The sequence below is a fragment of the Chelonoidis abingdonii genome, chromosome 13 (genome assembly GCF_003597395.2).
Source record: "Chelonoidis abingdonii isolate Lonesome George chromosome 13, CheloAbing_2.0, whole genome shotgun sequence".
NCBI classification, from domain to species: domain Eukaryota; kingdom Metazoa; phylum Chordata; order Testudines; family Testudinidae; genus Chelonoidis; species Chelonoidis abingdonii.
In genome coordinates, this window is record NC_133781.1 from 16,340,384 (window position 1) to 16,367,257 (window position 26,874).

At 48.7% G+C, this 26,874-nt stretch overlaps 1 protein-coding gene across 1 annotated transcript; it reads left to right on the forward strand.

Moving 5' to 3' along the window:
• Window positions 1-303: 303 nt before the first annotated feature.
• CYGB (cytoglobin) lies at window positions 304-26,874 on the forward strand. Its single transcript, XM_032792822.2, has 3 exons — window positions 304-831; window positions 23,294-23,525; window positions 25,659-26,874. The coding sequence occupies exons 1-3, from the start codon at window positions 689-691 to the stop codon at window positions 25,821-25,823; spliced, it is 540 nt and encodes a 179-aa protein (XP_032648713.1). The 5' UTR covers window positions 304-688; the 3' UTR covers window positions 25,824-26,874.

Here is a 26,874-nt window from a genome sequence, read left to right on the forward strand (position 1 = left end):
TCAGAAGCAAGCAGGGATTTTCCCTTCAAAACACAATCTCCTGCAACATTAGGTAACGCAAGAGAGAGAAGAAATAGAAAAGGCTAAGCCAGCTGTTGGGATAAGTTTAACTGCTCACTTTGGATGCTGCATTTCCTCAGAGTTGTTTACAAGGGCTGAAAAAAGACCTGTAGTCATAAAATCCCCTAAGCAGATGATCCTGATGTTCCACAGAACCTCTTTTTCATCTCTCCCTGTTCAAGGAGAGAGAGAGAGGAGGAGAGAGAGGGAGAGAAAGTGAGCTCACGTTCACACATTGGTAAAGAGGCTGGTCTTGCAATGCCTTTGAATATTTTACTTTTAGTCAGTTTCCCATCAGAGTCAGAGTCATACATGAACACACTGAGCTGAAGCAAACTACAGCAATGGACAGCACTAGAAGATTTGAAATCTAATCACATGTATTTTACCTCTTGGATATATTTTTAATCATACACACACACACTCACTCTTTCTCTCTCTTTCTCACACACACACACACACACACACACTTATACATATATATATATAGACACAGATATAGACAGAGACGATATCATCCACACCACGACCAAACAAACACCTTTTTCTTTTCTCAGAGGATACACATACACACACATCTCTCTTTATCTCCTCCTGGCTTCCTGGAGGATTGTGCCGGCTGTTTTTCATGGAGAAAGTCCAGGGAGAAATGGAGATTGAGAGATGGGAAAGGAGCGAAGAGCTGTCAGATGCCGAGAAAAAGGTGATTCAAGAAACCTGGAGCAGAGTGTATACGAACTGCGAGGATGTTGGGGTCTCCATACTGATCAGGTATTTTAAAAAAAAAAAGAGACAAACAAAAAAAAAGAAAGAAAGAAAGAAAGAAAGAAAATGAAATGAAATGAGTGACAGATAGACAGGAACCATTCTCAGTCCCTACTGGCTCTGATCATGGACAATTTCACAGCACTTCTCTGATTTCAACATGTTGCAGGGCCGGGGGGGACCCTTATAATGTAGTTTGTGGGAATCTATATTTCAATAGGAAAGGTCACCTTATACCTGGTGTGCAGTGTTGGCGGGGGTGGGGAGGGTGTAGAAGGAGGGAATTGCTGTACATCGTTTTCTGCTCAGTGGTTTCTACTCACATCCCTGCTGAAGGAATTATATGTACTAGGTTCCCGGGTGAAATAATGCAACTTACAACCCAAGATGAAACTAAAACAGATCGGTCTCTGACGGCACCATCTGTTTGTCGGACGAGAGTGTCGGTATAAAGGATAATGCTGAAGTTGTCTGCTAAGGCTGGTACGAAGGTCATAAGCAGGAGGAAGGGGGGCATGTGGCAATAGGTAATGAGCATGGGGGGAATGAGGCATTATTGCATTGGGATTAGGATATGGAAACTACCTTACAGCAAAATATTGTGTGTTGCACAGACCTGCAGGTGAAGGGAATGACGTGTGTCTGTGCAGGGGTAAGAAAAGGGCAGGTTGCTCCTGGGGTTTCTCTTCTAAAATACAAGTATTTGTTTTCTTTCAAAGAACCTTTAACTGCCATTGAATGTTTATCTTGTTTTGTGCTTCTGAACCTCCTGAGTACGCCTGGACAGGCAGCACAGACTCCAGGACCGAGTCTCATCTCACTCACACCAGTGTAAACCAGAAATAGCGCTGCTGAAATCAGTGGAGTTACCCAAGTGCACCTCTGGTGTGAGTGGGAGGGGAATCAGGCCTTAGGTTTAAAGAAGCTTGCAGAAGAACAATAGAAGAAGCTGGGGAGGGGAAGATGGGGCTGTAGAATCATAGGGCTAGATAGGACCGCAAGGTGATCTAGACTAATGCCCTACAGATAGAAGCAATGACCAGTTGCCACTTGATTTGAGCAAAAATGTTTGATATAAGGATGGACCTGAACCTCAGCCTTCAGCTCCAACCCTCCATGACTGCTGGGTGAAAGCTGAATCTAGATGCATATTTGGCCAATGCTTTCCTGCCCTTAAAATGGTCCAGGACGAAACCCCAGATGGAGAAAGCTGGGGTGCTTGAAATCTGGCTGCAAACGTTGTTCCTTGAGATTAGCAGGTCATGGCCTTGGGACTGACCTGTGTTATGAGAAACACTTGGACTGATGCATTTCTCACTAGTAATAATTGCAAAGTTTCCTTTGAGCTTAGGGGAGCTGCAGAGGTAGCAGAAACAGCCTCAGATGTGCAGATGACCCTTCTTGGCTTTCCCCTTGTCTGACTTGTAGGAATTACTACAGGATTTCCTCACAGCATTCCTCTGAAGGGAACTGGTTTGGATAACATGCAAAGACGGCCCCATCCCACAGCCTTCCCTGAACCTATCCCTACTCTTAGAGCTTGACATGGTTTGAGACGGAAATATTTAGGTTTAGTCACTGCTCAGAAGGCCCATTCCTGGGAGATCTCCTGCCTGAGTTCATAAACTCAAGAGGTTTAGTGAGTTTAGGTAAACATCAGGGGTGAGATCTTGGCTCCATTGAAGTCAGTTGGAGTTTTGCCATTGACTTCAATGGGGCCAGAATTTCACTGCAGGACTTCCAGCTGTCAGTCTAAACCAAAGCCTCCCTGTTTTCTCTCCCTGGGGAAGATCACCTCCAGATCTAAACCATGCGGCTGCCTCTCCTTCCCCATTTCTAAAATGGGCCAAACCCCCAGCCCTGCAAAACGCTGGGTCAGAGTTTGGCTCAGGCCCCACTCGAATCTAAACAAGACCTGAGATCCGGACACTATTAGATCCATCTTTTATCAGTCTTCTGAGCCACGAGTAGGGGCAAGTGGAATTGCTGAGGATCTGGTCTGTGAAGAGGGGCCTCAAACCTGAAGCTGGGAATTTCCCTGGGGCTTTCTTGGGGCTGATCATTCTTCCGCCCAATGTGAAATGAAGCACTGAAAGAGTGCTCTGCTGGCTTTCACTAGTGCCCAACATGACTGACGGCAGTGAGCTGCTTGCTCACTAGTGCACAGCCCTTCCAGCTGTGCCAGTCACAGGGGGAACCAGACTGGATATTTAGTGCGACTTTTATGATCGTTAGAGATGGAGCTGGGATAATCTGAGCCTGGTCGCTTGAGCATATCTCTGCTGAAAGCAGGCTCTTGCCACATTCCTGACTTAGGGCTGTCTCCTTGGACATCTGCCCCCACCTCTAGGAAAACTGCTGGGTGGTGTTGTGTGTATGGGGGAGGGGCAGTGTCAGTTCTTTGGTACAGGGGGAGGGGAGCAGCTATGGACGACTGGTGGAAGTGGTACCCGACAGCCTATCCGGGGCAGATTAGCATAGCAAACACTCTGGATGCCTGTTTGACATGAACTGCATGAAGACAGAATGGATCCAGTCCATCAGTGATTGCAGGGAGAGTGTAACTGACGCATGGGATGGGGACGAGCCAGAACATAGCAGGGAATGGCTGGTATCGATGCAGGGCGGCATGTGTGCACAATGCATGTCATGTACATGTTGAGGAGGCAGAAAGGGGCTGTAGCCTACATCACAGGATGTGGAAGAGAGTGCAAGATGAAGCCAATAGCAGATAAATGCACTGGGGATCCAAACTCATCTCTCTTGGAGTAGAGGTGCTAAAACAAAATTATTTCCCAAGTAGATGCAGCAATTCCAGCAGGAAAAGCAGTGGCCAGCTGGCATGTGTGGCCTGAGGTGTTACACAACAGACCGAAAACCGGACAGAACCGGGAAAAGAAGAGGGTGTGAAGCACAGCTGGCAGAGGGGCCCTGGCTGCAAAGTTCTGACCTGGAGCTGAACTTCCCCAAAGCTCGGGATGGTTTCTGTTCCAGGCTGGTTTCTAAAGACCACTGGGGTTTCCCTGTCATTGTGCCAAGAGGAAAGCGTCACCTCATAAAACCAGCGCCAGTGCCAGGCAGGAGTGAGGACTCCTGTGGAGATGGGAGAATTTGTTAGCTAACACTTAGCACCTGGGATTTACCCAAGTACAGGCCACTGCCGGAGACAGGCTGCTGGGCTAGACGGACCATTGGTATGTTCTTAAACTCCAGTTGAAATCATTGCATTTCTCGCCAGAAGTCCTACGGGCAGAGGCGAAGGCAAGAAGCATTTAGGAGAGGATGAGGCAGTAGACAAGTGACCCATCCTTTCCCCTGGGGCAAAAGCAGCAGCTCACGTTGTCACCCTGACATGACACACTGCAGGTGACTCGCTGCTCCACTGCCACTGAGACCATGGAGGTAGGGGTGCTGAAGCACAGCTGTAAGCCACTCACCCCGAGAATGCCAAGAAGTGAGGCAGCCCAGGTCACAGGGGAACAGCAGCACAGGCTTGCCTCTGAATGGTGAGGCTGGATCAAGAACTGAGGTTTGCCCTTTGACGGTCATGATTTTCTCTGAATCCTTGACATCCTCATACCACTTCTGCTGCAATAAATGCTCAGTGGGGCCCTCACAGTTGGCATCAGGTCCTAGCTCACTGGGGGGAGGGATAGCTCTGTGGTTTGAGCATTGGCCTGCTAAACCCAGAGTTGCGAGTTCAATCCTTGAGGGGGCAATTTAGGGATTTAGAGCAAAAATCTGTTAGGGATTGGCCCTGCTTTGAGCAGGGGGTTGGACTAGATGATCTCCTGAGGTCTCTTCCAGCCCTCATATTCTATGAAGAAGCTCTGAAACTGCAAGTAAACTGTCCTTCCCTGGGAAGGGATTCACTGTGCACAGCTCCCCACCATCCTCCCTGAGGGTATGGCTACACTTGAAATTTCAAAGTGCTGCGGGAGCGCTCCCACGGCAGCACTTTGAAGTGTGAGTGTGGTCAGAGCACCAGTGCTGGGAGAGAGCTCTCCCAGCACTGCACTTAAACCACATCCTCTACGGGTGTAGCTTGCTGCACTCGTGGCACTGTTTACACTGAGGCTTTACAGCACTGTATCTTGCAGCGCTCAGGGGGGTGTTTTTTCACACCTCTGAGAGCCAAAGTTGCAGCGCTGTAAAGTGCCAGTGTAGCCATACCCTGAAGTTCACTCCAGAGCTCTCTGGGGAAGTGTGGGCAGTGCAGAGACAGGCCAGCCCTGGTCTGACTTGTCAGTACTTGTGAGAACAGCTCCTGCCCAGCCAGCTCCCGCATGCCTTTCCATTTCACAGCTGGCATCAGCAATAGCTCCCACCAGGAGAACTAGGTCATGAGCAGAGGCTGTGGGGAGGCATAGGAAGGGAAAAGGAGATGGAATCACACACTGCTTTTACTTTCTTATAAATGATGCAGCAGCTCAGCAACAGCAAAGGTCACTTTCTTGTTCGGTTTGCTGACTGCCTGCAGACACATTTATCGCTATGGGTGTGCGGGAAAACAATCACATCTGCCCAACACACACAGCCACAATCCACCGATACACTCTAGGGGGTGTGTAGAACACTCCCCCGTAGGCATCATATGCTTTGCAGTGAGATAGCCCTTTTCACCTACAGGTCTCAAAGGGAGTTGCAAAGGAGGGGTAGTGTCATCATGAAACTGAGGGGCAAAGTGACTTGCACAAGGTCATCCAGCGAGCCAGTGGCAAAAGTAAGGAAAAGAGGCTGACTCAGGTCTTTTAACCACAAGCCACATGCTCGAACCACTAGGCCAGAGCAAACCTGTAAAAATAAGCAACTTTACTTATTGACTGTCAATGTCAGGTTTGAGAAGTAACTCAGGAATTGTCTTCATGGTCTATTTAAAGTGTATCTATATGTATCTGTGCATATCTTAATATGCCTCTGTATATGTTGTACTCTTTCTATTCAATTCTCTGCCTTATTTTTTTCCATTTGGAAAGAACTTAGCACATGGCACCTTTGGAAATAAATAATACTGATAGATATAGGCCTGATCCTGTGCCCATTGAAGTCAATGGGAGTTTTGCTGCTGATTTCAACAAGAGCAGGAGTGGGTCCACAGGACAGGAAATCCAAGATCACACAGCAAGGATAAGCACCTATCATACACAAAGAGAGGCAAGATACACAAACACATGGCAACAGGGATGTGTGTGGCTGCATTGTGCAGTGAAACAGCATGCTGTATCAGCAAACAGGCTCAAACAGCTGACAGGGAAATGCACAGTACACCACCAGACAGCTGCCCCTTTGCCACGCGGTAGCAGTGGGTGGGTTAGTTTCCCATTGAACGAGGACAAGGGTCCTCGGAGCCAGGAGTACTGCATATGCGCAAAAGTCCTGCTTACTTGGAAGAGAGGGGCCAGAACCCCTGCTAAGGCACCAGTCCTGTTGCAAGGAACAGTTCCCCCCCTCTCTCCTCCTTGGTCTGTGTCCCTTTGATTCCAGCACAAGCTGTCTGCTCCTCTCTCCTGCCTGTGTCTTGTATTTTATAAAGGTCGGACTTAAACAAAAACCTCATGCTTCAGGGCATAAACCCTACTCATCTTTAAATGAAACTTTCCCTGGATCATAACTGCCTGGTGCAGGGGCTGGTACACAGGCTTGTTCAGGTACTGGGAGAGAATGGAACAGAGCACCCTGGTAAGAGACAGTGGGTCAGTGGCAACTCAAGGGATTTGGGCATCTGTTTGTGGCTCTGCACTGGCCTGCTATGTGGTCATGAGCAAGTCATCCCCTGTGCCTCAGTTTCCCTTCCACCCATTGTGTGTCTTGTCTCTTTAGATTGTAAGTTCTTCAGAGCAGGAGCTCTCTTACTGTGCACATGTGCAGTGCCTAACCGCACATCTGGTACTCAGCTAGTCTGAACCCCGGAGTAGCTGAGCGCCTCACAATCTTTAGTGAATTTATCTTCCTAACATCCGTGCAAGATAGGGCAGGGCAGTTATCCTGCTTGAACCGAGGCACAGAGAGGGTAAGTGACTTGCCCCCAATCACACAAGAGGTCTGTGGCAGAGCAAAGAATGGGACTCTCGTGTCCTAGGCTGGTGGCCTAACCACTGGACTATCCTTCCTCTCTGATCCTTCCTTCAGGACAAGAAGGTTCCAGTCTTGGCTGGGGTCCCCAGGCGCTACTGGAATATAACAATAATAACGCCATTTGGCTAAGTTATCCCTAGACTGTGGGAATAAAAGTTGTGTGGTTAAAAGTATTTAAATAATTGACAGTTTCCTTTGCTGGGGAATCTCCTGCCTGACGAAACACAAGATCTTCATCTCATGCATCATCCTCCCCTGAGAAACCAGAGGTCTCTTCATTTAACATTATTATTATCTAACTATATGCTTAACTCTTAACAGAGCACGAGCTGAATCTAACGTAGGACCCAGCTGTGCCTTGGACAACCATAGGTGCTGGAACTAGGGTTGCTGGGGTACTGCCACACACCCTGGCTTGAAGTGGTTTCCATCACAGACAAGGTTTACAGTTTGCTTCAATGGCTGTCAGCACCCCCACTATAAAAATTGTTCCAGCGCCCATAGGGACAACACTGAATACCACCTTACTGGGGCAAGCAGTTCCACGCATCCTGATACCTGAACTTCAGTGGGATTACTCACAGCTATATGGGGAAGTAAGGTGGCCCAGTGGATCAATCATTTCCCTGCTCTCTGCCTCAGTCTTCCCATCTGTAAAATAGGTCTGCTGATATCCTTTCTTTATAAAGCACTCTGAAAGCTGTAGATAAAAAGCCCTAAGTAATAGCTAGGTGCATGAGAAAGGGTGACAGAATGGTATTCAACAGCTCTCAATGTAACAACAACAGATTTTGCTCTCCGTAGTAGATGTTTCCATTGATGGTGTATTTGTAGATACAATTTATTCTTATTTCTGTAAAGCACTCGTCTATATTGTTAAGAGTTATTAATAACACAAACTGAAGTCTGGCAAAGTGAAACACATACACATTACACACATCTTCACAATACACGCACACAGGCAGTACCCACCACAGTGCAGACAGGCTGGGAATTTTAAAGATACCAACGAGAATAAGGTGCCAGCTTCAATTGCAAGTCAATGCGGCTGGAGGCCTAATTCCCTTGGAGACCTTGGAAATCCTACCCAAATGCACATCTCATAGAAACACACACCATGAATGCAAACACATGCACTCAGTGCATATAACACACACCATGAATACAAACACATGCACTCAGTGCATATAACACACACCATGAATGCAAATGCACGCACTCAGTGCATATAATACACACCATGAATACAAAGACCTGCACTCAGTGCATATAACATACACAGTGAATGCAAAGACATGCACTCAGTGCATATAACATACACAATGAATGCAAACACATGTACTCAGCTCACACAGAACACACATACACACACACAAACCTATGCCATATGCAGTGGCACAGTTCATATGCACCCTCACCATGCATGTAGAAGATACACACATAGGTGCTTCATCCTCATGGGGCTAAGACTCAAAGGCTGGAGCCTGCTGGATGCCCCTTCAAATGCTTTGGTGAAAAACTCAGAGTCTTTCATTAGCTCCATGCAGCAAAAGAGCAAATCGAAGATTGCATCCAATATGAAAGTTGCACCCAGCAACAGAGCTGTCAAAACCATTGCGAGATATACCATCTCCTACTGAACCAGGTAGTAGTTGTGTGTGTAAGGCCCTGGCATTTCTTCACTAACTTTCCATAGTTCAACACCCCGTCTCTGACCTTGCAGGGAGATTTCTTCCAAATTTTCACAGCTGTAGGTTTAACTTCTCAACCTCAGAACAGCTTCCTCCCCATGGGTTCTACACCCTTCTCTCTCCTCCGCCCGCTCTGTCACACAAACCAGAGCAGTGTAAAGAGGAGTTAGTACACATGGAGAATCAGCCCCCATTGTTTTCAATAGGCGTTGTGTCTGAGCCAGTTCATCAGGATTTGCCGCCCCCCCCTCCCAACTTGTAAAAGGCATTGAGCATGAAAAGCACTCACTGAGTGTTAGGCTTGTTAACATTATTAGGCATCTGGGGTTTAAATACCAAGCAGCTTTAGTAATGAGCGGACGTGGTCAGGAGGCTTATGAAAACATGAGAAAGGTTAAATGGTTGTTGTTTTCTCCTGGTTTAACAAGTGTGTACGGGAAGTGGATCTTCTGTGTGAGTTTGGAAAAGGCCCTTCAGAACAGGAAAGGCCAGAAAACAGCAAAACACAATCACAATACGGTTTTACCTCAAATGCCCCAGTTCACTCAGCAACGATTGCTGTGGATGTTAGCAGCAAGGAGTCTCACTAGGCCAGTGCTTTGCACACAGTGTGGCTTGTGGAACACCTGCTGGCCTCACGCTACCAGTGGCCTCCTTCTCTTCTGCAGACCAGCACTGGAAGATACTTAAGTGTGTTTTTAGCTGTCATTTTAACTTATGTTCGACTGCCTTGGGGATGTTATATGGTGGCAAACAGGAGTGGGGGGTCAATATAATGGCCAATGGGAGGGAAGTGGGTGTCAGTGATGGCCAATGAGAGGGGTTTGGGTGTCGGTAATAGCCAATGGGAGGGAAGATGATCTGCATGATGTGGAATGATAAGGGAGGAGGGTCTCAATGATGGTCAATGGGAGAAGTGGTTTGTGAGAAGGTGACTGAGGAGAGACCTCCATGAGAATCTTTCCATTAAGTTGTGACCCCACTTTTATTATCAATCTGGTTTATTTATCTGTATTACAGCAGTACCTAGACAGGGACTGCAATTGAGATCTGGTCCCCATTGTGTTAGGTGCTGGACACACACAGAATAAGAGACATTTCCTGCCTCATGAGTTTAGTAGCTAAGTAGACAAGACTTAAGGTTGGGAGGGGAATCAAAGTCAGAGAGAGATGTAGTCATGTGTCCAATATCACACAACAGGCCAGTGGCCCAGCAGGGAGCACAGCACAGGTCACCTGACTCCCAGTCCAGTGTCCTATCCGGTAGACCCCCATCCTCACAGTCACATGTAATATTTCTGTTTTAAGCTGCCACCCCGAGATTACACATCCAAATAATTCATATTAAATGTAACTGTCAACCAATCAGCTTCATTTCAAAACAAGTGCCCTCTGGGGAAGAAGAACACAGGATATTTTAAAGTCGCATGCTTCTCTTCTTCCTTCCCCATCCCCTTTGAGACCTTTGATATAATGATCTACTTTTAACTCTGATCTACTGTCTATGAAAGTTTTCCCCACTGCAAAGCTCCTTCTTTAAGAGACATTCTGATGAACCAGAACAATTGTGAGAACCCCCTAGGGACTATTTCTCAGACTCACACGTTTGCCACAAAAGGACAATTCAGCAGCAGCAGAGTTAAGACATGAAATGTTAAAGATAACTATTGATCAGCATTGTGACTCGTCCTTAGTTGAACCGATCTGTGCCAGCCCACGGGAATCCCTCATTTAGAACAGGGTACGTGGGCCACCTTCTCTGCTCCATTAAATGGGGGTGCAGGGCGGTTGCTGCGAAGAGCAGAATGTGGCTCTCGGTGTCTATAAATGCATGTAACATCTTTGCTGTGGGCTACAACATGCTCCTGTCTGTCGAGCTACAATGCTCATTAAAATCACAGAAAGGTAAGGACATCCCTTGTGGATTTGGCAGAAGCTAAGAGTTTCATACAATTGGTAGCAACGGGCAATGTTGATTATCAGCAAACATCTCTCAACTTTCAAAGTATGAGCTGCCTGAAAAAAACACGCTTCCTAGGCCAGATCATCCACCTTGGCTGACGTTTTAGGGTTAAACATGCAGCCTTGGAATGTGGGTAACTGTCCAGGGTCCTTGGGCACCAAGGTATCAGACAGGACTTCTGAGCTGTGGAGCTGTCTATGGTATGTTGCCCATCCTTGAGGGTTTGAAAAGTCCTGGAGGATCTCTAGTACTTCTGTGCTCCTGATGATCTGGGACCTGATGCCAAGTGTGAGGGACCCACTGAGCATTTATTGCAGCAGATGTGGTATGAGGATGTCAAGAATTCGGAAAAAATCGCTGCCATCAAAGGGCAAAGCTCAGTCCCTGGCAGGCAGCTGTGTGCCTCTTGAGAAATGCAAGTCCAAGCAAGGATGCATGCCACATGCATTACCATCATCTGGCAACTACAGCGTGTGCACTATTAAGAGGCACTAGCAGGAGGTAAGATCAACCTCATGAGCAATTGCCTCAGGTCTAAAAACGCCTAGCAGCGTGCGAGAGAAGAGCTATACAGGGAGCCTCGCATGCATGGCACCAACATTAACACAGAGCGAGTGACAGGCATGATGTATGTCTGCTGCACGGCAAAGGGGATGTATCAGCAACACTCCCCACGCTGCTTCAGAGAAAGGCCAGCTGCCTGCCTGCCTGCCCACTGCACCTAGCCGGCTGTGCGAAGTGATGCTAGTGAGGGGCTGTCAAAGACCCAGTCAAAGGCCCCTCTTTGGGCACTCACCAGACAAGCGCGGGAGAACCAGCTGCTGCATCCCACATGCTTTAAATCTCCTGAAGAGAGTCCAGGTACTGCCTCTGGGCTCAGCACTCACTCCCCACTCTTCCCCCCGTAGCTTAAACACACCGTCTCCCAGAAGTCCACCTGTGTGGGTGTCCTGGGTCCACGGTTAGCTCTGCAAGGGGCACGCGATAGGTGTTGCACGTAACACGCAGACAGACTCTGCGCAGGATTCTAAGGCACCAGAGCTCTTTCCGCGAAATGCACAGATCTAAACAAAAATCATAAAACCTACACACATGTGCCTGCCTCACTTTTCTCACAGCCCCAGAGCATTCTTTGGGTGGGGGTCAGAGTCTTCCAGGGGTGGCCAGCACCCTTCTCCTGCAGTGCCTGGCTTTTCAACCATGGAGCCCTCTGCCCCACCACTCAGCCTGCTTTGACTTTGCTCAGTCTTGCAGCTAAACTGGGTCCCCACTACAAAAGCCTGCCAGTTTCTTCTCCCCTCTTCTGCCCAAAAGCTTCCTGTGAGTCTTTCCTTCAAGTTTATACATCCCGCCACCAATACCTGGTTCCTTTGGGCTGCTGCTGCTAATTTTGACTTTTCAAACCCCAGCCCACTACTGACAAACAGGAGGAGTGGCTCCTCCCTGCTCTAGTAAACCTTCTTAGCATATCTGCTCACGGGTCAGAGTCCAGTGGTTACGGTTAACTTCTGTCCATTGTATCTAGTCTGGGATGTTCATACTACAGGCCCTGTCAGCCCAGAGCAGATAAACACAGACATCGAGGCAGTCCATGATACGGCAGTTTTCATAAGAACAACTTCCCAGTATCAGCCAGAATTCATGTTGTACAGACAAACGCCCTAAATTGTCACAGAGGGCAAGATTCCTTCCTGACCACTGCAACGAGCAGCTTACACTCTGAAGCATGGAGACTACATTCTGTTTAGGATAATTATTATTTAATATTATACTGCAGTACTGCCCAGGATCAGGGTCTGGCCCTGTGTTAGGAGGGGCACATGCACATGGTAGGAGACTGTCCCTATCTCCAAAATCTTACAATTTAAATAGATCAAGCCCACAAACAGTAATTAATAGATAGCAAACAAGCAAAAGACATGAAGTGATGTCAGATATTCATGCAGGGCCCTATCCTGCATGCAGCCCGAATGGATTTCAATTGTAGGATAAGAACCCTAGTTATTTCTTTATTTAATCTTTGCAGCTAATCATTAATAATAATTTTATTTGATAATTAACTCTTATTTACACTATTTCTATTTTTATTTTGTTCAAGCCAATTCTTTCTTTCATTTTATATTTTAAAACCATTGTCTATTTTTCATTTACCTTTTCTTTAGGGAAACAGGAGAGCCTTGTGGATCAGGCCCTAGACTAAGCCTGATGAGATCTGCAGTCAAAAACCTGGCTCTGCCACAGATTCCCTATGCTACCTTGGACAAGTCCCTTAATCCCTCTTACAATAGGAAGAATACTACTTCTACCTTGTCTATTTAGAGTGTAAGCTCTTGGAGCATGGGCTGTTTTGGACAGCACCTAGCACAACAGAGTCCTGAGACTGGTGGGGGTCTCGATTTTTCTGCTTTGTAACAGTATTAACTACGTTAATGTCATGGCTGCCCTTGCTGACTTTCTCGTGAAACTTTCATGCATTTCCAGTTCCTTCTGCAGCCCTCCCCCCTGATTTGTTATCCCATTATTAGCCTCTCTCAGATGTCTCCCCCCTTTCTGTCTAAACCCTAGCATCCTTGCCTTGTGCCATCTCAGCTGGGGTCCAGAGCTCACTGCCCCCACTCTCCTGCGTGATCACCCTTCACCCACAATTCCCACCTCTGGCTGTCCGAGAGTTGTGGGAAATCAGTGCCAAAGGTCTGACCTCAGGTGCGTCCTCACCCACTGCTCTTCCTCCCAGAAATCTCTCAGGGCCTGATCCAAAGGCCATTAGCATGAATGGGAGTCTTTCCATTGCTGCCAATGGGCTTTGGATCAGACTTCTGAGGGCGACACCTGCTCCTCTGGGTTGGGGAGCTTCTCACTGGAGCTGGGCTGGGGAGACAGGGCTAGAAGCTGCCTGCACAGTCTTGCTTGCCCCCTCACAGGGCAGAGAGCACCTCCGCAAGCCAGCTGTGTGGCTGGAAGCTGAAAAGAGGAATAGACAAGCCCAGGAAAGGCAGTAAGAGGGGTTTCTTAGTGTGAGGCCAGATCACTTATGCCCGGAACTGAAGTAATTGCTATAATGGCTTTTGCAAGAAGACACTGCGGGAGTCAAGTGCCTCCAAGAAAACCAAAATAGATAGTCAGAATTAAGAGCTTGCAGAGCACTGAGTGGAAAGTTAGATTTATGCATCCAGGGGATGTTTGGGTCTCTGGCAATACCCACAGCTTTAATGAAGACAGAGTGAAGCTGAGGCCCATTATGCAGTGTAGCAGGATGTGCTGCCTGTGGTGGCGAAATGACTATACATGACCAGGTTTCACATTGTTAGGCTGGTAATTACTTCAGAGCACAGCGGTGGCCTCTGCTCTTTTAGGCGAGCCTCTTAGAAAGCCTCTGATCAATCAAAGCCAGAGCTGCTGAAATCTAGACAACAACATTACTAAGGACAGGCGGCTGTCTGCAGAAGGTCAAGAGTGCGGTGTAATGCCGAGGAAGGGATGGAAGCAGCTTGTCAGTTGCTAGGTGTTCCTTATTTTGCTGCCCTGGGGGAGATGGCAGAAACCATGAAAAGTCAAAGCAGGAGGGAGGGGGACAATTCACCCCACTGGATTTTGCTTTTCACAGAATTGGAGACGTTTGAAACAGGGAAGACCTATGAGGTCATCTCAGCTACTCCCTTCCCCTCTCCAGACAGGGCAGGATATTTTATCAGGCTGTTCCTGGTCCATTTTTAAATATTCAACCTCTTCGCTTGGGAGACTAGTCCCAGGTTTTCTTCGTGTAGTATTGCTGGGAGCTCCGGCAAGCTCCACTTTGGCGTCTGAGACCATCCAATGGATCTTACTTTGAGTATTATCACGTTGGGTCACTTTTTGTGACAACGTCCTCGCCTTCCCTCTGAGGATTTGTCCTTTCTCTTGTTCAGTTATGCGTCCCTCTTCTCATACAGTGCGTTTCTGCAAAGTCTGGAATGGGCGAAGGGTTCTCAGCACCTCGTGGTAGCAGCCAGCAAGATAAGGCCCTTTGCTGAGCTCTCTGGGCACGCATGTTTAGTGGGGTGAGGTCAGTCTCCAAAGAAGCATCTTACTCTGAGAATCACAGCAGCAGATTCTGACCAGGCCATGCTAATTTGCTGCCATGTATAAAGGTGAAGCATTGAGAACGGTAAACTATTGCTTTGAACAGGAACTGTTCTGTAATTTACTCTATGTGCCGTCTCCAAAGTCACATGGTATTGTTTCTGCTCCTTGATTGGATGACCCACAAAGCACTTTCAAGATGGCCATATGAGTGCTACTGGTGCAGATACAACTTTGCACCTGCATTCAAGGGAGACTCCATATTTGTGGCTGCTCCTGGACCTTGAGAGTGGCCTTTTCTGGCCCCTGCAATCAGAATGGAGCAGGAGGGGAGAGGAGGTCTTTAAAATTGTCCTCTTGCTGTGCCTAATCCCCAGTGCTGATGAGAGTCCTCTGCAATGGGAGTAGAGGGTTCTCAGCACCCCATAAGATAAGGCCACTTTGACACCAGTGCTGCTCCTGAGTCCTGAGACTGGCAAGGCAGAGGGAGAAGTGTTGGTACCTCTCGGTGAGCTGCATACTAACAGTAAGTTAGCTGTTAGCTTCAACTTTTGCAGCCGCTTTGTCCTTAAAGCAACACTGTGAGCCCTGTAGCATGTCCCCTTCCCACAGCTGTCACCACTCGTGGTGTTACGACCCATCCAGCCTGTATTTTGTTGGGCATGACATGTAGGGAAGAGCAGCTAAAAATATTTGCACCGCTAAACAAGATAGCCCATGCATAGCTTCACAAAGAACACAGCCTGACAGAAATCTGTTGTATTTTATTATGTATTCCCACTACTCATTAATTATTGTAATACCTGGGATCCCACCCTCATTGTGCTACATATGCAACAAAAAGAAAGTCCCTGCCCCAAACAGATTACAGTCTAAGAATAAGAAAACAGGGGAGAGTACCAGATAAAGAGTGAGACAATTAGTTGTTTGCTGTGTGGCTGTAGCTGTGTTCCTCCCAGGATTTGAAAGAGACAAGGAAGCTGAGGTAATATCTTTTATTGGAGCAACTTCTCTCAGTGGAAGGTACAAGCTTTCAAACTACAGAGTTCTTCAGATGTGGGGAAAGAAATCAGTGTCCGAGCTAAATAGAAGTTGGGACAGATAGTTGAGCATAATAAGGTGACACGTTGTAGGAAGTCACTTGAAATGAGGTGAGCAACGAGGGTTTAGAATGTGATGCAAAAGAGGTCTGAAGTGGACCATTAAGGGTTAGCAGGCAGGCATGTGTTATGGATCATTGTAATGAGCCATGGAACTAGTGTCCCTGTTCACTCCATGATTTTTAGTGTCTAGCAGCATTATGAATTTAAGTCCCCAGCTCATCTTTTGAAGGTGTTGTGCAGGCTTCCTTTGAGGATGAATATTGCAAGGTCACATGGAATGATACCTTTGTGAAAAGGGTTTGCTCACAGGGGACAGAGTGATTTTGTTTTTTATCATTTTTCTGTGTGAATTTTCTGAGTGTAGGAATTGTCTGGTTTCACCCACACAGTTGTTATTGGGACATTTGATGTGCTGGATAAGGTATGTCACATGTTTTGATAGGCATATGTAGGACCCTGAATCTTGAAACGTGTATTGTGGGGGGGTTGATCATTGTAGCAGTGAGATGTCTGCAGGTTTTGCATCTGTTGTTCTGGCATGGTGTGGTATAGCTTTGAGTTGGCGGATCCTCGTCTGATGAGAGCCTGGTAAGGTTGGGGGCGTTGTCTGAAGGCCAGAAGAGGGGGTTCAGGAAAGCTTTCTTTCAAATAGGTGTTGTAATTGTTTGATGATATCCCACATGGGTTCCAGTGTGGGGTGGTAGGTGACAACTAAGTGTGTGGTCAGTGGGTTTTTTTTCTGTATTGAAGCAGGTTCTCCTGGGATATCTGGGTGGTCCTTTCCATGATGCAATCTACTTCTCTGGTGGAGAGTCCTTGTTTAGTGAAGGCAGTTTTAAGTGTTTTCCCGCATTTTCTCTTTGGAGCAAATTCTGTGGTATGAATGCCTGGTTGTAGATAACAGATTTTTTGGTGTGCCTGGTGTGGTTGCTTGGGGCAGCAAGGGAGAAAACTTTAACAAATGGCTTCTAATACTCAGTGCTTATGGGGCTCTTTTTATCTGTAGATCTCAAAGCACTTTACAGAGGAGGGGATCACTATAAGCTCCATTTTATAAATAGGAAAATTGAAGCAGGGCCCCTGGAATGGGGGGCAGGGGCCATGGTCCTCCCGCTTTTTACTGGCGATAAGGGTCAGCAATGGGGGAGGAGTGGAGAGGAATGAGCAGGGGGCAAGGTCTTGGGGGGAAGGGGTGGCATGGGAGCAGGGTCTCAGGGGAAAAAGCAGTGTAGGGGCAGGGCCTTGAGGGGGATAAGCGGGTGCGAGGGTGGGGGGCCGGGTCCTGAGTTCCCTCTATGCTGTATGGCCACACGGCAGCCTATCAAGGGCCATGCACAGGGCTGTGGCTGGGAAATGCGCCCCTCCCCCAGCCCCGAACCTGCCACAGCCGGGAGACACGAGGAGAGACACTCTCCCCCAGCCTCTCCCCGGCCCCAGCCCCAGACAGACTTGTCATGGCGAGGGGAGGTGCCCTGCCCCAGCCTGTTGCAGGGAGAGAGGGCTGGGGGAGTCCTCTCTCCCGCCAGTGGCCCCAGGGCAGACTGCACATCAAACCACTCATCCCAGGCCCCACCCTAGGGCCCACATCCCCAGCCAGAACCCTCACCCACCTGCACTCCAACCCTCTGCCCCAGCCCTGAGCCTTCTCCCACACGTATGTGCCTTGCTGCGTTGAGACCTCAGAGCAGTAAAATGACACATGCTGGGTCTTCAGGTGCTGTTGAAATGAATGTGGATCTATCAGATACTCATTCAAATTCACAGTCAGGCATTTGTAGGTCATTTTTTAAGATCAACGATAGATACGAACTAAAGACCACAACATTGTCCAGCCTTAACTAGGTAGTCCTAAGGGCCAAGCTCTGATAACTGCTTCTGTTGAGTAGCAAGGGAGGCAGGCGCCCATCACCATAGTGTCTGACCACCTCACAGTCTTTCATGTATTCATCCTTGCAGCACCCCTGGGAGGGACAGCAACATTGTGCCTAGTAAACAGTTGGGAACCTGAGGCACAGAGAGCCGGATTTACAAAGCATTTAGGCGCCTCACTAAGGAAGCCAAGTGGGGATTTACAACTAACTCCTGTTGATTTACAGAGGCACTTTTTATAAGCCCCACTAGGTTCCTAAATACCTTAGTAAATCCAGCCCCTGCCCAAGGGCTGTGACGAAGAAAGGGACTTGAACCGGGCTCGCCAAAGTCCCAGGCTACTGCCCCAATCACTGGACTTTCTCCACTACCTTCCCTGCAAGTTGCCCCACTGATCACAGCAGGGCTACTTGTTGGGTACATTCTACTCGGTGTGAGTAGGGATATCAGAACGTAGCTCAGAGCTGTCACAAATTCATGGATTCAAGAAAATATGCTTTTCCCAAGAAGAACTGAAATTTCAGAAAACAACTCTCCCACTGGTAAACTAGTGAGTATTGTAATTACTGGAAGAGGAAGCGCCTTCTAAATACTTTACTCAATCAAATATTATATAGAAAATTCACTCCTCCTCCAACATATTTCAGATTCCAAACTAATGAGAACAAAGAGCAGATTCCCAATGCCTGCAGCCATCTTGCGCTTTAATTATTTCCTTTGGTTCTGCTGCTGATAAAGGTCGTGTACCTAAAACGGTTAAAGGGGAAGAAGGAAAAAAATGACACTTAGGACATCCTGTCCATTTTGTCCAGATGTAGCTCATGCAATACAAATTAGGGGTTGTGGAATCGAATCACTTACAAGGAATTTAATGAAATCGGTATTCAGGCATCTGTTTTGTATCAATCGTCATTTTCCATATGAAACAGTAAATATTATATTTGTAATGATCTTGGATGCATCAGAAAATGATATTCCAGATACCAAGAGGTTTGAACTACAGAAAGAGATGCAACAGATAGAAAAAAATTCCTTATTCATCAGGATGTGTTATTTTTTTTTCTTCTGCCACTCTCTGCTTTTGTTTGTCCTTTATCAAAATGATAAATTAAACTTCTAAGTTAATTAACAACTACAGATGAACTGCTTTTAAAAAAGTTTCTTGAGAGTCAAGTGAACTTTTATTTAATATGCCTTTCTTGAATTTAACCCTAGTGTTTTCCTTCTGGATATAGGCCAAAAGTTTCAATTTTGAATGCCCAGCTTTATTCACCCAGAAACAAGGATGGTCCAGTGCTTCGGGTACTAACTTGCAATTCAGGATACCTGACTTCAGTTCCTTGTCTTGTCATAGACTTCCTGTATGAGTCACATAGGCCATGTCTACATAACATTAGCACAACTGTGGCAGTGTAGTGTAGATGCATCCTACATTGACGGAAGGGGCTTTCCCATTGATGTAGTTAATCCACCGTTCTGAGACACAGTAGCTAGATCAACGGAAAAATTCTTCCATCCACTTAGCTGCATCTACAGTGGGGGTTAGGCTGATCTTTTTCTATCCTTCACTTTGCCAGAGGAGATTTCCTAGTCATGATACACACAGTGGCGGTTCCTTTCTACCCCCTTTGCCTCTTTCTCAGACACCATTTTTGCATTCAGAGCAAGTAATGCTTCCCAAGTACCTAAGAGCAGAAGCCAAATGCAGGACATCTGGCATCTGCTCTGCGACAGCACCCCCGGTTGGAGCTGCCTGCCTCATCTCAAATATAAATGCCCCAAGCCTCTTATCACATGCTTATTCCCACCCCACCCAGAACATAGAGAATTCTCTAGAGCTGTGAACCAGCCCTTAGCTAAGTCTCACCAGCTTCCCCACAGTAGGCAAAAGCTCTACAAGGCAAATTGATCTCTGGATTCAATGGATTTATACCAGACAGGAATCCAGCCCTACTCATCTACTAGATTCCGTACAGGCTCTCTGTTGGATGTCATGCACTTGGTTCTCCTCTCACTTAATCAGCGTTACACTGGTGTAAATTTGCCAATTTCCAGGGCAGGTCATCTTGATTTATATTGGCGTGAATGAGAGGAGAATCAGATCTTATGTTCTTTGAGTGGGACACACATTTTAGGATAGATGGTTTTCATCCTATATGCCACTACTCTCCTGGTTGCTGCTCCCCTCTACCCCTTCTCCGAGTCTGGATTCCCCTCATTCAGCCCTGTACAGAGGTGGTCACCGCTGAGGGGACCAGAGCTCCTACTTAGCTGGGCAGCATGACAGCAGTGTTGAGAAGGGCCGATCCTCTGATATTACAGCTTGCCACAATGGGTGAGGCTCTAACCCTCGGGATCCTAGAGAGGATGGTGCCATTAGCACTCACACAGGCCAAAGTTCCTCTGGTCCCACGGCCTATGAGGAGGAGAGATCTGCTAATGTGGGCACAGAGAAGACCAGAGCTGTCAATGGGAAGGACCTCTAGATATTGATATTGGGAATGATCCTTTCCTGTTGGCTCCATTTTTTATGCTGAGTGCTATAGCCTTTCTTATTGCCTGTGACAGCGCGGTCAGGGGAAGGAAGAGTGCTGGGGGGAGAGAAAGAACTTCCGAATAATACACCCAGCAGGTATCCAGGCTTAGAGACCAGGTTTGGGGTGAAGTTAGTCTCTAAGGTGCCACAAGGACGCCTCGTTTTTGCTGATCCGGACTAATACGGCTACCACTCTGAAACCTGTCAAGGATAACAAAAGAAATCCTATTGCTATGGCGGGGGGATGTCTCTCCTTCTGCTGGGAGACATTCTAGGCTGAATTCTGGGAACTCGGGGAAAAGGGGAACATTAATAGTGATGCTTCCATGTAAATATAACAATAACCTAGCCTGCTGCTTCCCCCCAGCCAGAGCCACCCTGGCCTAATGTGACTCAGAGATCTCGCTAATGCTCGCTTAGAAGGAGGCAGCCAGAAGGCCTAGTTCCCAAGCTCTGGCACCTGCGTATTCCACTCCAAAGCCCTTTCTCAGGCCCAGTCCTTCCTGGACAGCTGTGAATGGACGGAGATTGTCTAAGAGAGGCGGGATGGTGAGACCTGGGGTTTGGAAAACTGATTTCCTCTGGCAGGGAGCAGACGTGTCAGGAGGAGCCGCTTCAAGCTTCTGCTGGGAGAGGTTAAAAAAGAATCCGAGGAGCTTGTTTGTGGCTCCCTCTCCAATTTTCAAACTGACACCTCCCCCTCCACCTTCCCTCCTCCCCCCTGCTGCTCACTCTTCACACATCGAAACCTATTTTGGGCCCGCTGATGAATCCCAGATGCCTGAGGGAAGCAACAGAAGCGATGTACGTTCCATTCGCTGCTGACTTGGCAGCCCCCCGGATCCTCCGGGAGCCAGTGGAGGAGGGTGGGAGAGGACAATGAGGTGGCAAATGAAAACCTGCTCCGTATTGCAATTGCCCACGGGCTGGCGCGCACATAAGATGACCCCACCTGGACCTGGAGGTGGTGTGTGCATTGGCCTGGGGCGGTGCAGAGTGTGTGAGGGGGGAGAGGGGTTGCACCAGCCTGGAAGAAGGGAGGAGGCAGATGGCGGGAGGGAGGTGTTTGTCTGGAACTATGGACAAAGAAGACATCAGGGGACAGCCCTGGGAGCTGAGTCTACCAGCTCCTGAGCAGCCTACGCTGGCTCCCAGCCAGTCTAATGTACACACATAAGGACACAGAGAGAGCCCAGCTGCTCAAACCTTCGGATGTTCAGAGTGGAGGGGATGGACTGAATCCTGATCTCGCTCCCCTTGGTGTAAATCTGAAGCAATTTCACTGAAATCAATGGAGTTACAGTCTAACGGAGGTGTCCCGCGGCATGTGACAGCAGAATCTCACCTCTCATGCAGATATTAAGTAACTCAGCAGAGATTTTTAGGATGTAGGTTCCTATACACACACACTCTCCCTCTCTTGCTCCTCCCGCCCTGTGCTTCTGCCTCTGTTACCAAGCAGTGAATCAGTTCACTAGCCTATCATAACAGAGCCTACACCCCTCCTCGACTTGGAGCGGGATCCCCTGTGCACACAGCAAGTGGACTCAGAACTCAGCAAAAGCTTCCCTTTTGGTTGCAGCATTTCAGATCTGTGCCCTGGGGGTTCTGCCCCAGGCAAACCAGCACCTGTTAGCAGCACAGAGCAGAGCTGCCTTTTCTATGAGGGGCTGGGGCAGCCCCCAGCAAGGGGGAGCGTGTGAGACTCTTAAACAACCACAGCAAAGACACACCAACTCCCCCTCCCCAGGTCTTTTCCTATTGGGGAATGGAGAGGGCGTTGAGGTTTCAGCTCCACACGGCCAATTCAGCCACAACTCCTTTCATTTCAGTTGTGATTAATTTGTCCCGTGGCTTTAATCCCATCAGATTTGAGGGTGTCCTGTACCCCTTTCCCGGGGTCAGGGAAAGAGGGTTGGCCCCGAGACCACTCCACTCTCCAACACAGGATGAAGAAGACATCCCTGTAGGGTGCAATAACCTAGGATCCGCAAATTGGAGACCCAACAGCCCTTGAAGCCTCAGGACTCAGCACCGCCCCCAGCAGGAACGTTCTGAGCACTGATTTGATTTCTCATTGTGAACCCAGCTGGATTCTCTGAGCCAAGTGCTGCCCTTGGTTCCCCCCGTGAGAACTCAGGGGATTCACGGGGGTGGCCAAGGGCAGAACTATTCAATTTGTGTGGACGTGCAGGGGCAACTGCTCCTTGGTCTTTTTGCTGATACAGACTAACATGGCTACCACTCTTGAAACCTGTCTGCCGGGGGCTCTGCGCAGATGGGAGAAGGGCTTTTCAAATATCAGATTGCAAGCTGTGTGAGGCAGGACAAATCTTTCACGCTGTGTGCAGCCGGTACCCAGCACAAAGGGACCATTAGCCACAGCAATAATAATGACAATCACAAATTCAGCCTCCCACCTCACCCCTGACACCTCTACTAGGCAGGTGAGTATTTACTGACAGGCCCATTATAGTTGGGAAAGCTCCCAGAATATGGTTTGCAGATGGGCCAGGCACCATTGCCCCCACTGAATTACCAGGAGATGCAGATGCTTAGGACTAACGAAACCGCACACCACTGCAAGCCATGAGGTCACACCGTGAGTATGTGGCACAACTGGGAATAGCTCCAAGCTCTCTTGCCTCACTGGCTTGGCTCTAGCCCCCTGGCCAGGGGCTCTCAGTCTTTCCAGACTACTGTACCCCTTTCAGGAGTCTGATTTGTGTTGCGTACATCCAAGTTTCACCTCACCTCACTTAAAAATGACTTGCTTATAAAATCAGACATAAAAATACAAAAGTGTCACAGCCCACTATAACTGATAAATTGCCCACTTTCTCATTTTTACCATGTAATTATAAAATAAATCAATTGGAATATAAATATTGTACTTACATTTCAGTGTATAGTCTATGGAGCAGTATAAACAAGTCATTGTCTGTATGGAATTTTAGTTTGTACTGACTTCACTAGTGTTTTTTATGTACCTGTTGTAAAACTAGGCAAATATCTAGATGAGTTGATGTACTCCCTGGAAGACCTTTGCGTACCCCCAGGGGTATGTGCACCCCTGGTTGAGAACCATTGCCTTAGGCCCCTTCACCTCTCACTGAAATTCACATGGCTTCTCTCTCTTTCCTTCTCCTTCTCTCTCAACTGCACTGTGCAGGTTTTTTGTCAAATTCCCATCTGCCAAGCAGTACTTCAGTCAGTTCAAGCACATGGAGGACCCCCTGGAGATGGAGAGGACGCCACAGCTGCGCAAGCATGCCCGGCGGGTCATGGGTGCTGTTAATACCGTAGTGGAGAACATCAATGACTCCGAAAAGGTCTCATCTGTTCTGGCTCTGGTGGGCAAAGCCCACGCCCTCAAGCACAAAGTGGAGCCCGTCTACTTCAAGGTAAAGGACCAGAACGAAAGTCTCTGTGACACTGGAGGGAAAGGGCGGGAGGGGATAAGGCCCACACTGATAAATGGGTACTCGCAAGAGACAGTGGGGATACACTGGTTTATTCTAGCCCCCAGGATCCTGGCCAGTCCTATGGATTTTTACATCAGAAGTAGTCAGTTTCCAGGGTATCCTGAAGGGGGTGCTGTACCAGATAGGGTCACTGGGAAGAGAGGCTGGAGTCAGTGCTACAAGTCAGCAAGTTCCCTCACCGCTCGCCTCCTCTCCTTACTCACTCAGCTGGGCGTTTTCTCTCGCTCTCCTTAGCAGCCAAGGGGCAGGTGGCACTGACAGGCAGCAAGAGAGGAGGGAAGGGATGAGGACTTCACAGGCTGCACCCCAAATGCATCTCCATGCCCAAGAAGCTGTGTAGTAAGGCAGGTGCTTGCCAACAGTAGGGGCCTATTTTGGTGCTTCTGCAGGGGTGGGGGAGTGCGGGAGAGGGCTCTTACAGTGCGAGGGAGTGTGTCAAATGAGTGGAAGGGGCAATGGGGCTGCAAGCCAATGAGACGAGGAAGAAGGAAAAGAGCTGGGATCCTGGTTTGAGGGTTATCTCCTGTGCTGAGTGTTGACCTGCCTTGGGATGGAAATGGCCAATGGGTTAGCAAACAGGGCAATCAGCTCTGAGCACCTCCACGTCCTCTCCTGAAATGCAGCTCGCAGTCAATGGCCACGCTCCTGCCATGATGGGGGGAATTGCTTTCCAGCTTCCTCCAGGGGCCACCAGCACCTCCATGCCACATGGTGCCAACACACAGTACTGCTCTCACAGGATGGTGGTGGTTTTAAAGATGAACCTCAGGGGGGAAAACCCCACCTCTGAGTCCGTGAGGTCGAACTGAAATGGGCTGTAGCCTACAGCCCTGGGAGACTCGCCGCCATGAGCTGCCTCCCCCCAGCCACTGGCATCAGACCCCATCAGTGGAACAGAGGTTGGGTTTTCATCGTGAAATTAGGAGAGGCAGATTATGAGACAAGGGCCTATCTCTGGACCAGGCCACCTTACAGCTGTTGTATTGGCCATGGCAATGGGATTCCAAGCTGTCCCAGCCCATGGAAACCTGTCTTTACCCCCACAAGGAAGATGCAGGGAACTCCTTCTCCCAGAGCTTCTGGTGGAGGTAAAAGGTTTCCTCCCCCTACCAATCGCTAGCCCTCCACTGGGGGAATGGGATAAAGACCCTGGAAAGTAGGGGAAAGCCCCTCTGCCCCCGCACAGCCAAGCATGTCAGAGAGCAGCACTGCAGAGCAAAGCAGAAGAGAAACTTGGGGCAGGCGACTCCTAGCACTAGGACACTATGTCCGTGGGCAGCCGGCCAGTATTCTCCTCTGCCATACCTAGAGAAGCGGAAAGGAGAGGAAGTTGCTGAGCACCTAGAGAGGGCACCTGTCCAGAGTTCAGCAGCTGTGCCATTAGAGCAGAGGCATGGGAGGCAGAACGCCAGGGTTCTGTCCCTTGCTCAGGCAAGACACTTAGGCCAAACTTTTCAAAAGTGGCCCCTCCTTCTGGGTACCTGTGAGTGGCCAGCACGAGATACCTGGGGCCTCAGTACTGATTTTCAGTAGTGCTGGCTCAGGAAGGCAGTGGGAGCTGTGGGCGGTTAACACCTCTGAAAAGCAGACACTACAGGACAGATTTCAAAGTGCCCAGTACCCAGCAACCCCCACTGTGACGCTTGTGACCTGATTTTCCAACCAGCTCAATACCTGCTAGGCAGAACTCTGGAAAAAATCAGCCCTTATGTGTCTCTAGTTGGGAACCCAAAAAGTGGGGCCCCTAAAATGAGCTGGCTCAAGACAACGTAGCTCTCAACCTGCCTGGGGTTCAGTTTCCCCCTCTGCACGGCTTTACATCTCCTGGAGCCTAATGAGTGTCTGTCAATCTCTCAGAGCAATGGCTGGGGGTGGTGCAAAGCAGGGTAAAGTATCCCTATGGACCGGCTCAGCAAGATGGCAGAAGCCCCCCGAACTCAGCAGCAGGGTTACTTTGGAAAAGGGGCTGCCCCGGTGACCCCTGGCCACCTCCCATCTCCCCTTGTTTCCTGGAGAATATAGCAACCCTTTCTTGTCTCCCTCTCCCCCCAGTTCTTCACCGGCGTCATGCTGGAGGTCATTGCCGAAGAATATGCCAATGAATTCACCCCAGAAGTGCAGAGAGCCTGGACCAAGGTGAAGAGCCTCATCTACACTCACGTGACTGCCGCGTACAAGGAGGTGGGCTGGGTGCAGTATCCAAACTCCACCATGTGAGCAGACACAGGGGCAGGGGAGGGGCAGGGAGGGACGGGCATCAAGACTTCACTATGGTCTCCCCTCCAGAGCCTCACTGAGCTCAGCAGCCTGGTAGGGTTAGCTCTGTACCAGCAGAGTACAAATTTTATCTCCGTGTGGCAAAAAAAGAGGGTGGGGAGTTGCAGGGGGTGGGGATGGGGAATCATTTTGCTTGGTGGCCCCGTCTTGTTCCAGAGGCCAGTAAATTAATCGACCTCCCCAAACCGAGAGCCTGGCTTTGATTTGATCCTTGAGAACTGCATTGGCTCAAATTCTGCAGTGAGCCAGAGACAGACAGCCCAAATTTACTGAAGAATTAAAAGCCCATCCTAACCCCCTACAGTCTGCAGTGCCCCCAGCCATCATGGGCTCCATACGTGTGGAGTTTGTGATTTATCAGGTTCATGTCCTGCTCTCCTGTCTGGTTTGCAAAGGAAACACGTAACTGTTGCATTTTTAAAAGAAAAAGAACCCAGCTGGTAAGAATCCAGCCCGGAATTAGCGTGGGATGCAGAGAACCTCCCACTAAACTATAAATCCCTGGTATAGGAGCAGCCCAACCAGTCGCCCATCCTCACCCCATCCTGAGGCAGGAGTATTTCACTGGCACAGAAATCCTTCTCCATGGCCGTCTGTTGCCTGTAGTCCTGGAGGCTCGGCCCACCTGCAAGGTGTGCTGCTGCATTTTCAGAAGCAGTTCCGGCACCACAGAGCATGTCATGCGATGCCATTTATAGGGCTTGTAGCACGCCCTTGTGGGTAGAGAGTACAACCCCTGCAGCAAGGGGGAGGGGAGGAGATTAGCCCAGGATCTGGGCCCTGCACTCAGAGAATTGGCAGCTGCAAGACAATGGGCAGTAGGCCGTGGATTGCTACTGGCCAGGGAAATGCAGGCTCCAGAGAAAAGGAGAGGCACTGAGGAACCAGGCTGTCTCCCTTTAACTCCCTCAGTCATGTCACAAGACAAGTGGGAAGCCGGGACAGGCATCTGAATTAACTCAGCCAGCAGGTGCTCCTCACAGTGGGCATG